Below are 12,500 nucleotides of genomic sequence, written 5' to 3'. Positions count from 1 at the left end.
TCAAGCAAAACCTATACCACAGCTTGAACTTAACTGCGTCTTCAAATCTAATTCAAGCAAGAGAAAAAAAAATCGGCATCAGCCTTGTGCCCGCCTGGGGTCTGAATTTCAGCCTCTCCAGAAACCGAGAGAGAGAGAGAGAGAGAGAGAGAGAGAGAGAGAGAGGTACGCCTTCACAAGTGTAACATGAGAAACCGACTTGGTAGAGAGCGGGCCAAGGCCAGCGAGAAAAAGAACGAGGGAGAGAAGAGATGAGAAAAAGAGAGAGAGAGAGAAAAAAAGAAAGACCAGTGTCTTTCATATAAATAGGGACGCCCCTCCTTCTCAAGCCGTCAGTTCTTTTCCTCCTCCTCCTCCTGCTGCTGCTGCTCCTACCAATACGTACCTACTCCGTCTCCTCTGAAGGTAAAAGTGTCTGAATGGACGTAGTAGTAACAATATCGATTGTTTTTCCATTTTTTTTTTTTTTTTTTTTTTTTTTTTTTTGGTTTATTTTTTTTTTTTTTTTTTCAGTTCAGAAGCGCAAAACTGGAGCTTCCAGCTTAGCTTCCAGTCGTGAGTGCCTGATGAATATAAGATCTGGAAGAAGTCCGAAGGTCTCGTAGCTTTGGTATTGCAGAAGCGCCAAAACTGGAGCTTCCAGCTTCCAGTTAAGATCTGGAAGGTCCTCGTAGCTTTGGTATTGCAGAAGCTCCAAAACTGGAGCTTCCAGCTTCCAGTTCGCTGATTTGTGAATATAAGATCTGGAAGGTCCGAAGGTCCTCGTAGCTTTGGTATTGCAGAAGCGCCAAAACTGGAGCTTCCAGCTTCCAGTTCGCTGATTTGTGAATATAAGATCTGAAAGGTCCTCGTAGCTTTGGTAGTACAGAAGCGCCAAAACTGGAGCTTCCAGTTTCCAGTTCGCTGATTTGTGAATGTAAGATCTGGAGGGTCCTCGTGGCTTTGTATAAGGGTAGGGTGACTGATGAGTGAAATAGCTTAATTGAGGCCTTTTGTTTATTTATTTATTTTTTATTCTTGTAAGATAAAAAGCGCCTATCACCTTCCAGCTTCCAGCTTCCAGATTTGCGAATCCCTTTCTGGAATGTGATATGTGATCTGGAAAGAAGGTTCTTCGTCCTCGTAGCTTTGTATAAGGGAAGGGTGATTCACGAGTGATTGATAGGAGGTTATTTGAGGCCCTAAGTAAATCTTGAATCCATATTTTGTTGGCAGTATAGGAGCTCCTGTCATTGACCTAGGACAAGCAAACCCCTTTAGATTAAATAGCTTACTAACCCAGAAGTCACCTTGCCCAAGAGGGCATTATGAAGACCTAGGGCAAGCAAGTGTTTCAGATTAAACAGGTTTTATTAACCCAAGAAGGCCCCCTTACCCAAAAGGAAAAGCCTGGCATGTACTTCTACACACACTCTCTCTCTCTCTCTTCCTCTCTCAGATGAACGCCTGGTTAACAGTCGCCCTACTGGGATCCGTCCTGTCACTGGCGTCAGCTGATGCTGACCTAGGATATGGGGCACCCCCTCCTCTCCCTCCCCCCGCCCCCTGCTACCCAAAAACTGAATTCGTCACCAAATTCCAGACGGAGCTACACAAGGTAATGTCGGCCGAGATCTAGATAAGTTTGTTGCCATTGAAAAGGATGTTTGACACTAACTTTACTTTAAAAGGACATTTGACACTGTAAATTTACTTTAAAAGGACATATGACACTGTAGCTTTACTTTAAAAGGAAGTTTGACACTCCAACTTTACTTTAAAAGGAACTTTGACACTGTAACTTTACTTTAAAAGGAAGTTTGACACTAACTTTACTTCAAAGGAAGTTTGACACTAACTTTACTTTAAAAGGACATTTGACACTTCAACTTTACTTTAAAAGGAAGATGGATCTCCAGAGAATCTTCAACTTCATTAGAAGGAAAGTCTGGATGTCTTATTATTATTATTAATTATTATTATTATTAATTATTATTATTATTATTATTATTATTCACAGGTCCCAGTTTACGAAACGGTGTTCCAGCAACAGTACGTCCCAACGACGGTGTACAACCCAGTCTACAAGACCCTAGTCAACACCCAGTACGAAACCCAGTACGTACCGGAGTACGTCACGAAGACCCTCTACAAAACGGACGTCAAGTACGTCACCCAGTACCAGACGGCTTACAAAACAGCCTACCAGACCCAGTACGTCACGAAGGTCGAACCCGTACCCAAGTACGTCACCGAAACCGCCTACCAGACTGCTTACAAGACGCAGGTCCAGTACCAGACGGTCTACAAGACGGAGTACCAGCCACAGTACGTCACGGTCAATAAAGTGCAGTACCAGACAGCCTACCAGACGAAGGTGGTACCACAGTACCAGACTGTGATCAAGAACGTCGAGAGCTACAAGACTGTTTGTCCCAAGCCTGCCTATGGCTACTGAAAGTGTTAAAGGGGTTATTTTTTTGTAATAAAATGTAAAAAAAAAATGGTAATAAAGGTTTTTTTGTTTATTTTTGCTTTATTTTCTTTGATTAAAGATTGTGCTTCATGTACTGGCAAATATTTGTTAAGGTGTCATGACTGTGTACTGAACATGTACATATGGATTCCATTCCAATATCTGACAGATATAACATATAATTTAGCAATGGGTCGTCTCCAGTAATGTTGCATCACAATCAATTTGGAATTTAAATTTCCGGAGAGAATTAATCTTTTGGCACTGGAAGATTTATGCTAAATGCACCTTTACAATTTCTCCAGTTGTATCACTTTCAATTTCTGCAATTTCTGTATTGTTTTCACATGGTGCAACGTAAATTCTTGGTCCGTTTCAGTATAAAAAAAATTGTAATAAAAGACTTCATATCTTTACGCAATTTACGTCGAAGAATGGTAAAGAAGTTTTTAAAATATATGTATAAAAATAATGATATTGTCAACAATGTCTAAATGTTATTTTTTTCTTTACATTTTATTACTGAAGGTATTTTTTTTTTACCTATCAAATCTTCCCCAGCAGCAATTCATAAAAGTTGTGACACTGGAATGAACATATGACTGAAGATCTGAACTTCTGTTCTTAGACTTGTCAACCTAAGGCATTTCTGGCTTACTAAATCTTCCCCTGCAACAAATCATAAAAGTTATGACACTGGAATGAACAAATTACTGGAAATTTCACCTCGTGTCTTTGAATGATTTCAAACATTATTCCCAGTTACTTAACAATTCATGGAGGTCTGTAGTACAGTTGTTCTCAAAAGTTTTTCAAACCTTGTTCCCAAGTATACTTCATACCTGGCTCTGGAATGCGACAGATCCGATTGCACGTATTTTCACTTTCCCCAAAAAGGTCGCAAACTACATAATGACGGCGCTAAAAGAAGGCGTGGCTCCCAGGAAAGAACAGGTTCCGTCTTGCTGTTGCAAGTCACCCAAAAATCTGTCAGATTTAATCGTTTATCTACGGACGGAGATATCGCGTGACCTCCTACAAGTCGATCGAGTTATGTACAGGATCCTGTTTACGTCGACTTCGTCGAGGAATTCTAGGAATTTCGTTCAATGCTGGAATGGACTGGAATGGAATCTAGTAAGCTTTAGGCTCAAGGGCAAGCGTTGGCTTCAACATATGATGGGGTCATTCGGTGCTGAAGGGAATATTGAGCTTATGAGGTTTTCGAAAGGTATAACAGGTGGGAGAAAAAAAACTCGTAGTTACACTGAAACAACTGTTAGCAGAAAAGGTGCCAAGTAAGAGGAAAGAAAAATATGAACGGAGGTACAGTAAAATGAACGAAAGGGGCTGCATCTAGGGGACAAAACACGATACAAATTTGTTTGTTTGGTGTTTTTACGTTGCATGGAACCAGTGGTTATTCAGCAACGGGACCAACGGCTTGACGTGACTTCCGAACCACGTCGAGAGTGCACTTCTATCACCAGAAGTACACATCTCTCACACCTCAGTAAAATGCCCGAGAATTGAACTCGCTGCCACCGAGGTGACTGACTTCCCTCCAATGTCAGTGTTATCTTCAATAACCAAATCCCCAAAAAGGTGTGGAATTCATGTCCAGAATGATATATGACCATCTCTCATCAATTATCATACTATTTCTCATATTAATCGTCATCACATCACCTTGACATTATGAACGTCACCTACCGCACCTCGGTTTGAGACAGATTTCCCGAAGCTTTTGTGAAATTATTTTAATGTAATGTTCATGAACACCTGACATTTCACATTTCTCAAGAGTCGCTCTCTCGAATGGCCAGGTGATGTGAACTGGGTCGACAGGTAGTTGCACTGAAACCGCTTATGGAATAGAGGTATTAGTAGTAGTGATGATAGTATAGTATTTTCGTCGATTTATGAATGGGAAGCGAGAATACGCGCGCGGGAAAGTTTGTCAATGAGGTTGGTGGATGTAATGAGTGAAAGTCCGCGATCTTTTTTTCATGGAGACTGTATCACGGGACAACGCAAGTCTAAAAATGGGAAAATTTGTCGGTAAGTTTTGTGGATGTGAGTGGAAATCCATAATCATTTTTATGAGTGAAAAACTGTATTATGGAACAATACAACTCAAGGATATGGATGCTCCATAGATATATTTGACGGATATGCAAACTGAAAGGAATATGCTTACATAGTATCATTCTTAACGATACGAGTATTGTACGAGTATTCTTAATAAAACCTAGATATAATCAGAGGACATTACATCTACCTGCTTAGGTGTGGTTAAATAAAGAAACGGTTTTATCTGATTCTAAAACAACAACAAAAACACCAGTAAGAAATGGGGTTACAATATAGGTCAATGTAATAAGTAAAAAAATATTTTAAGAAGCCGTGGTGACATTACATAGCTGAATCATGGCACGACAAAAAAAATGGAAGATAGAGAGATGGCTAATGATTAATAAAATTTGGATAGATAAATGTATATATCAAAAAAGCTCACGATGACATTACATAGCTGAATCATGGCACGACATAAAAAAAATGGAAAGATAGAGAGCAGGCTAATGATTAATAAAATTTAGTTAGATAAAAGTATATATCAAAAACGCTCTTAATGGCATTGTATAGCTGAGTCATGGCACCTTAAAATGGATGCAAAAAAAGGTATAGAAATGATTAAGACTGACCCAGAAAAGATCGGAAAACTTCGATGTAATCCGCAGACAAGGTAAACACGAAATCAGGTACCACTATTGCGTGGTTTAATCTCATGCATTTAGCGCACGTTATTTTTTTTTCTTAATGTTATCACAAGTTTCAAAAACACCTGTAACATCTCCTTCCTCATGAAAACGAGATAACGGATAACCGAGTACTGGTCATCGCGAAAGAAACACTCTAACTTATTTGATTTCAGTTGTGCTATTGCGAATTTTTTTTTAATATGAGGCAATACTTCCAATATATATATATACTTTTCCATTTCGGGAAATGATTATATTTCTTTCCAAATGTTCCTCAGTAATTTGTGTAAGCTTATATAACTGTGAGTAACTGGATCCGTTTCTCCATATAAATAATAATAATAATAATAATAATAATAATAATAATAATAATAATAATAATAATAATAATAATAAAAATAATAATAATAACTAATAGTAATAGTAATAGTAATATTAATGATAATAATAATAATAATGAAGAAACAGACCCATATTTATGTGACTGTACTATACTACATTTCTTACCCATATAAAGACTCACGCTACTATAATAATAAATAATAATAATAAATATAACATAATAATAATAAATAATAATAATAATAATAATAATTAATAATAATAATAATAATAATAATAATGAAGAAACAGGTCCACTGTTATGTGACTGTACTTAACTGTATTTTCTTCCCCATATAAAGACTAATGCTACTATAATAATAATAATGATAATAATAATAATAATAATTCTCAAACCCACCCTCACCACTCTCTACGCAATCCCAACCTTCCCTAAACAACTAAACACTGGCAAATAGACCGTTTAGTCTTTTCTTCTCTTTCCTTTTAAATAGAGATATTTTGCACAAAAGAACATTAGCTTAGCGAAACGGAACGAGAGGCCATTGTCATAATTCATGAAAGTGGCCGGAAAGTAGCGTTTTGCGCATCCGCGCATGCGCAAATGCATGCGCATATACATGCGAATGCATATACTGACCGGTTGTGCATTGAATTGGCTGGTGGTGTATGATCAAGAGATATGGTTATGGAAGATTTTTGTTTGTGCATATATTTGCATTTGCATATGCATATATATAAGTATAGATAGAAAAAGTTATATGCCACGAAGGAAAAATAAACGTTTTATTTTCCCTTCGTGGCATATAACTTTATTTGTGGATTTATCACGTTCCTAACTTTCGTGTTTCAGTTAGACATACATACATATATATATATATATATATATATATATATATATATATATATATATACATAGACATACACATAACATATACATATACATATACATATACATATAAAACATATAAATACATATACATTATACTTATCATATATAGTATGTATGTATATATGTATATGCACAAGGTCTTGTTTATGCATATAATACATTTACAGACTTTTTTCAAAAATACATACTAAAAATATTATATCTAGATTTTACACAAATCTCAGGAAGTTTAAATGCAATATATAATGTAAACATATAAATATATACATACATGCAATCAAATAAAAGTTATATACTTATACATCTACATTTTAAACCACACTAACACCGTTATACAAAGCTTAGATTGCAAAAAATCATGATTGTACACTTCCTTGCCAAAAAGAAATACAATAGTGGAAATATACAGGAAGATATGCAAGCAAAAAGTATCAGTCATGACTATCATATATATGTATATATATATATATATATATATATATATATATATATATATATATATATTTTTACATAATATATGAATTAAGAATTGGAATACAGATACATCTACATTATTATATCTGATTATGTGTACGTTTGTGATAGATACATATAAATTATACAGTTGATTAAAACTACTATCTCTCTCTCTCTAGAGATCCCAAGGTAAGATGATGACCATTTAAGACTACGTAAATAGAAATCTGTATACTATTACCTCTGAAAATATAGTAACACTAATTAAACAGAAACAATTCTAAAAAGCAAAACGTAAACAAAAACAATAAACAAATAAAAGATACCTCTAAAAATTGAGGAAGAGACAACACTAAAGCAATTCTGATTACTCATGCAACAGGTAAGCAACTCTCTTCATTAACAGGAAAAAAAACCACCTGTATTCCTGTTGACTCCGCCCCCTATCTCCCTTAATTAAGCCCCGCCCCCTTTTCGAAGCACTGCGCTATTTTTAAAAGCGTTCGCGTATGGACCCTGGAAAAGGTGAATGGAAATGCATGAGTCGGCGCCTGCGCGCTAGAGGCCAAGGGCAGCTGCCGAAAAGTTTGGAGGTATATAAAGCCTGGCGTTCCCAAGCCACACCGTCAGTTGTTCTATAATCCGCTCCGAAGTCGCAACTATTCCAGCAAGGTAAAGCGTCAATAGCTCAGCCGTTTACCTTTTTTTTTTTTTATCAATCAACCTGTAAAATCAGTCTACCGGGGGCGATGGAAAGGGGTGGTAGGGGGGTCCTAATTTTGTGAATAATGAATTGAGATGAAAGAACTTCACGAGGGAGTGAAAAGAAACTGTTTTTTGTAGTTATTTTCTATTTTTTTGTAGTTTTTTTTAAGTCTAAGGTTAAAAAACCACACGTAGAGGAATAATAAAAAGAGAGTGAAAGGAAGTTTTTTTTATATAATTGTATTTTTTGTAACATTTTCAACTCTAAGGCAGTGAAATAAAAACACCTGTACAAGTGTTTTTCCTTTGATTAAGAAGTTACCTGTTGCAAGGTTCCTCAAGGGTAGCGGTGAGGTCCCATCTTGTTTATATAATTTTTGGTTGTATTTTTTTGGTATATATATATATAATATATATATATATATATATATACATATATATATATATATATATATATATACATATATAAATGCATATATACATACATACATATACATATATACATACATATATACACATAGATGCTTACACCTCGACACCTTTTTCCTATTACGTACACCGTCACCCTAACAAGAAGTGATTTTTTATAATATATATATACATATACTATATAAATGCATATACATACATACTTATGCATATATACATACATATTCATATATGCATACACCTCGACACCTTTTTCCTATACTAAATCGTCACCCTAACAAAAAGTGACCTCAGAGGAACGAAACCACTCGCTGGCATATAGCAGACACTCTGACCGCCCAAACGATCCAATCTCCTTCCAGATGACCGGCTGGTTCCTTTTGACCGTCGTTGGGGCGCTGGTCGCCGCTGTCTCCGCCCTTCCTGACCCTGGGTACGGTCCCCCACCCGCCCCCTGCTACCCGAAAACCGAGTACGTCACGAAGTACGATACCCAGATTCAGCAGGTGAGAAGGACGAGGTTTATAGTCTGAGATGTGTCTGAATATTATAGAACTGAAGCAATTCTAAAAAGGAGATGATTGAGGGAAGTCAGATGGGAGAAAGAGAATATGAACGGAGGTACAGTTAAAAGGAATGGAAGGGGTTGCAGCTAGCAGCTAAGACCCTTAAGTAAATGCCTGCAGTGCGCCGTGTGAGGTGCACTGACGGCAATACCTCACGACAGGGTCATTCACTTAGATCGTTTATTTATTGGGTATCTTATAAGGTCTGGAATCACAATCCAGAACTGTACAGCTCTCACTATACCGACATCTGTCACCATCACAGGTTCCAGTCTACGAAACAGTCTACAAGCAGCAGTACATCCCGACCACAGTCTACGAACCGGTCTACAAGACAGTCTACAACACCAAGTACAACACCCAGTACGTTCCCCAGTACGTCACCCAGACCGAATACCAGACACAAGTCAAGTACGTCACGGACTACCAGACTCAGTACCAAACCATCTACAAGACTCAGTACATCACCAAGGTAGACTACGTACCACAGTACATCACTCAGACTGCCTACCAGACAGTCTACAAGACCCAGGTCCAGTACCAGACCGTCTACAAGACCGAGTACCAGCCACAGTACGTCACCACAACCCAGCTGCAGTACCAGACAGTCTACAAGACCCAGATCGTACCAGACTACCAGACTGTCTACAAGACTGTGCAGACCTACAAGACTGTGTGCCCTAAACCTGCTTACGGGTATGGATATTAGGACGTTCTACAGTTTCAACCCTGACTTGGTGACTTTATCTCTACGAGGGTCGTAGGATCCTCTACAAGATTGTAGGGTCCTCTACAGGAGTCATAGGATTCTCTACCAAGGTAATAGGATCTTCTACAAGGATTTAGGGTCCTCTACAGGAGTCATAGGATTCTCTACCAAGGTAATAGGATCTTCTACAAGGATTTAGGGTCCTCTACAATGATCGTAGGACCTACAAGGAACATAGGACCCTCTACAATGATCGTAGGACCTACAAGGAACATAAGACCCTCTACAGTGATAGTAGGATCTTCTATAAGGATCTAGGGTCCTCTACAAGGATCGTAGGACCTACAAGGAACATAGGACACTCTACAATGATCGTAATATTTTCTACAAGGATCGTAGGACCCTGTTGTTGATAAGTCACCAAAAGAATGTATAAAGATTACACCTTTTACACTATTTTTATTACACAATAAAAACAATTATTTTAAACTCTCTTTTTTACTTTATCCTTAGACCCCATTAATCTCTTATCAAATTTCCATCGCGTCTTGTATTACATAATACACAATTCCACGAAGTTGAAGCAATATTAGCAAAAAAGTAAAAGTTAACTGAAAGTTAAGCAAACACTCGACTTTGCAAGAAGTTTATTCACCTCATGATTGTTCAAAGTGGCTACAAAAACTGGGGCTTCGATGCAGAGCAGAAAGACAGAAATAAAGATGAAGATCTTAAACTAGATACAGTCATTTTTTTATGAGATATTTCAATATTTCACTTTACAAGGACTACTTATTCATGCGCTGGTTGCTACATCGAATAATGTTCTGTACAATAACTGTTACTGTAGGCGCAGCTTTTGAATTATATAATTTCCTGTACAATACAACGTTATTACTACAGGTGCTGTTGTTAAACTGAATAATGGTCTGTAAGATACAATGCTAATACAGGTGCTATCGTTAAATTACATAATGATCTGTACAATAAAGCGTTAATATTCCACGTGCTCTTGTTAAATTAAACATCATTAGTTTGGATGTTGAATATTTATGTTCTATTCCAGTTTTTTAAAATTATGCTGTACACAATAACAAACTAACATCTATTCCAGTTTTTTGGAATTATGCTGTACACAATAACAAACTAACATCTATTCCAGTTTTTTGAAATTATGCTGTACACAATAACAAACTAACATCATGAGCATAACATAGCAGCTTTTCAAAGAAAACTCATAATCACATGAGTCAATAAAATGGAAAAGTACATCCACAATAGTATGGCTGTTTGATTTTTTTTTTTTCAATTACAAAATCAAACAGACATACTATTGTGGATTTACGTTTCCATAGCAGCTTTTGCTCACCCCATCAATAATACCACTGTTATGACTAGAGATATCACCACTATTCAAACTCGCCTCTAAAAACAAACTTACGCACGTGACTTTCATTCATTAACTGATCACTTACAACTGTCACTTTCGTTCTTGAATGACCTCAGAGTCATTGTGTGGTTTTGAAGGAAACCTTGAGTCATATTTGATTTGTCAGTTTCTGGTCCCTATTGTCGGTGCTGATTGCTTTCGACATAGAAAAAATAAATAAAAATAAAAAAGGAAAGTTGGAAAGATTGAGGAAATGTTCTTATTTCCAGCCTAAATGCTTTGGTAATGTTTTGGTAATGTCTGGTTGTACGTAGTTTGTGAAATGAAATATTATCTTTTTGTGTTATCTTTAAGCTTTTGTATAATGATGTTAATTTGGTTCAAGCATTTTTGATGGACACATTTGTTGCCATTTACAGCTTTTTTCAAACATTATACACTTTCCAGTGACTAGCATTTTTACTAAATGTTCTTTTAGGGAGAAAAATAAGCTAGAGATTGCACCTTGAAGAAAGAGAGATTGTATACGTCAGAATAACAGAGGAAGGAAGCGAATTCCAAAGCTATAAAGGTAGTAGATAAATCAGAAAACGATTTACAATACATATAAAATAATATATATATATCCCTACAGTTAAGAGTATCATGAAGGTACGGGAACACCGAAGTAGACGCGGAATTCCGCAGCCTATATGCTGAGTAAAGAGCCAATCAGCGACTAATATTAAACAAAAACCTCAATTCATTCAAGTTGTCAGAACATCAAAAGCATTCACGTCCAGAAAGATGGTCGACCATAAACCAAATCTCATGAGTATTTACAAAAACAAGATGAATATTCGGATTTATATAAACAATTTATGTAATACGAAAATGATCACTTGACAGCAATACATTAATACATTGCGAGATGCATCTGATATCATTAAAAAGAAAGCTAATCCCTTTAAGATTCAATCAAATCAAATGTTTCTTGTGTGTGACAGCATATTAAACTCTACGGTACTTGCACAGATGTTTCCGTATGTCAGGTCAAACCCAGAACTCTGTAGCTTGGAAGAAATAGTCTTCTTCGGTTCAAAAATTCACTCTTTTTTTTTTTAAGTGAAAACTGAGAAGAACTAATAAAGGGGGTCTTCCTTGAACATTAAATGTATGTGAGTGTATAGATATATACATACATACATACATATATATGGATCTCATATATATAATATATATGTTTGTAAAGTGAAGTATATCTTACTTTAACCAGACCACTGAGGTGATTAACAGCTCTCCTAAGGGTTGGCCCGCAGGATTGAATATTTTGACGTGGCTAGGAACCACTTGGTTACTTAAAGCAACGGGACCTACGGCTTATTGTGGGATCCGAATCACATTATATCGAGAAAAAAAAAAGGCATACTTCTATATTTTCGCAAATAAAGACTAAGGCATCAAGTACTTCCCCCACACATACAATGTTAATCCCAGTCACAAGCAATACACTGCAAGCAAAGAGATATTATTATTATTATTATTATTATTATTATTATTATTATTATTATTATTATTATTATTATTATTATTATTATTATTATTATTGTCCGCACACTTCAAATTTAAAAAGGTGTTATTTATTAAGTTATGATTTAGGGGGGAAAGTTTCAAATGAATTAATTATGTTGCTAATCTATTGGAAACGTCATCGTTAATGAGGAAAATTGAAGGAATCTCCGTAATAGCTTAAAAAAAGTATTTTAAAATGGTGACCTTGCCTTAGGGAGCACAAACGTGTTTCTCTCTCTCTCT

General features: G+C 36.3%; 2 protein-coding genes across 3 annotated transcripts; both read left to right on the top strand.

Annotated features, from left to right (window-relative positions):
* Positions 1 to 335: 335 nt before the first annotated feature.
* On the top strand, positions 336 to 2,507 carry LOC135207630 (adhesive plaque matrix protein-like). The gene is made up of 3 exons (XM_064239492.1): positions 336 to 405; positions 1,439 to 1,597; positions 2,000 to 2,507. The coding sequence occupies exons 2-3, from the start codon at positions 1,439 to 1,441 to the stop codon at positions 2,435 to 2,437; spliced, it is 597 nt and encodes a 198-aa protein (XP_064095562.1). The 5' UTR covers positions 336 to 405; the 3' UTR covers positions 2,438 to 2,507.
* Positions 2,508 to 7,440: 4,933 nt separating this feature from the next.
* LOC135207831 (adhesive plaque matrix protein-like) lies at positions 7,441 to 9,805 on the top strand. 2 transcript variants are annotated; one of them, XR_010313067.1, is made up of 4 exons: positions 7,441 to 7,579; positions 8,404 to 8,547; positions 8,873 to 9,426; positions 9,489 to 9,805. XR_010313067.1 is itself a non-coding variant. In XM_064239688.1 (3 exons), exons 2-3 carry the CDS (start codon positions 8,404 to 8,406, stop codon positions 9,314 to 9,316), a joined length of 588 nt encoding a protein of 195 aa, XP_064095758.1. In that variant the 5' UTR covers positions 7,441 to 7,579; the 3' UTR covers positions 9,317 to 9,805. The 2 variants fall into 2 exon arrangements, 1 of the variants encoding a protein (XP_064095758.1); XM_064239688.1 differs by having other exon boundaries at positions 8,873 to 9,805.
* Positions 9,806 to 12,500: the final 2,695 nt, after the last annotated feature.

Source organism: Macrobrachium nipponense, chromosome 34 (genome assembly GCF_015104395.2).
Source record: "Macrobrachium nipponense isolate FS-2020 chromosome 34, ASM1510439v2, whole genome shotgun sequence".
NCBI classification, from domain to species: domain Eukaryota; kingdom Metazoa; phylum Arthropoda; class Malacostraca; order Decapoda; family Palaemonidae; genus Macrobrachium; species Macrobrachium nipponense.
The sequence above is the reverse complement of the archived record's forward strand: the minus strand, read 5'-3'. Positions and strand labels throughout refer to the sequence as shown.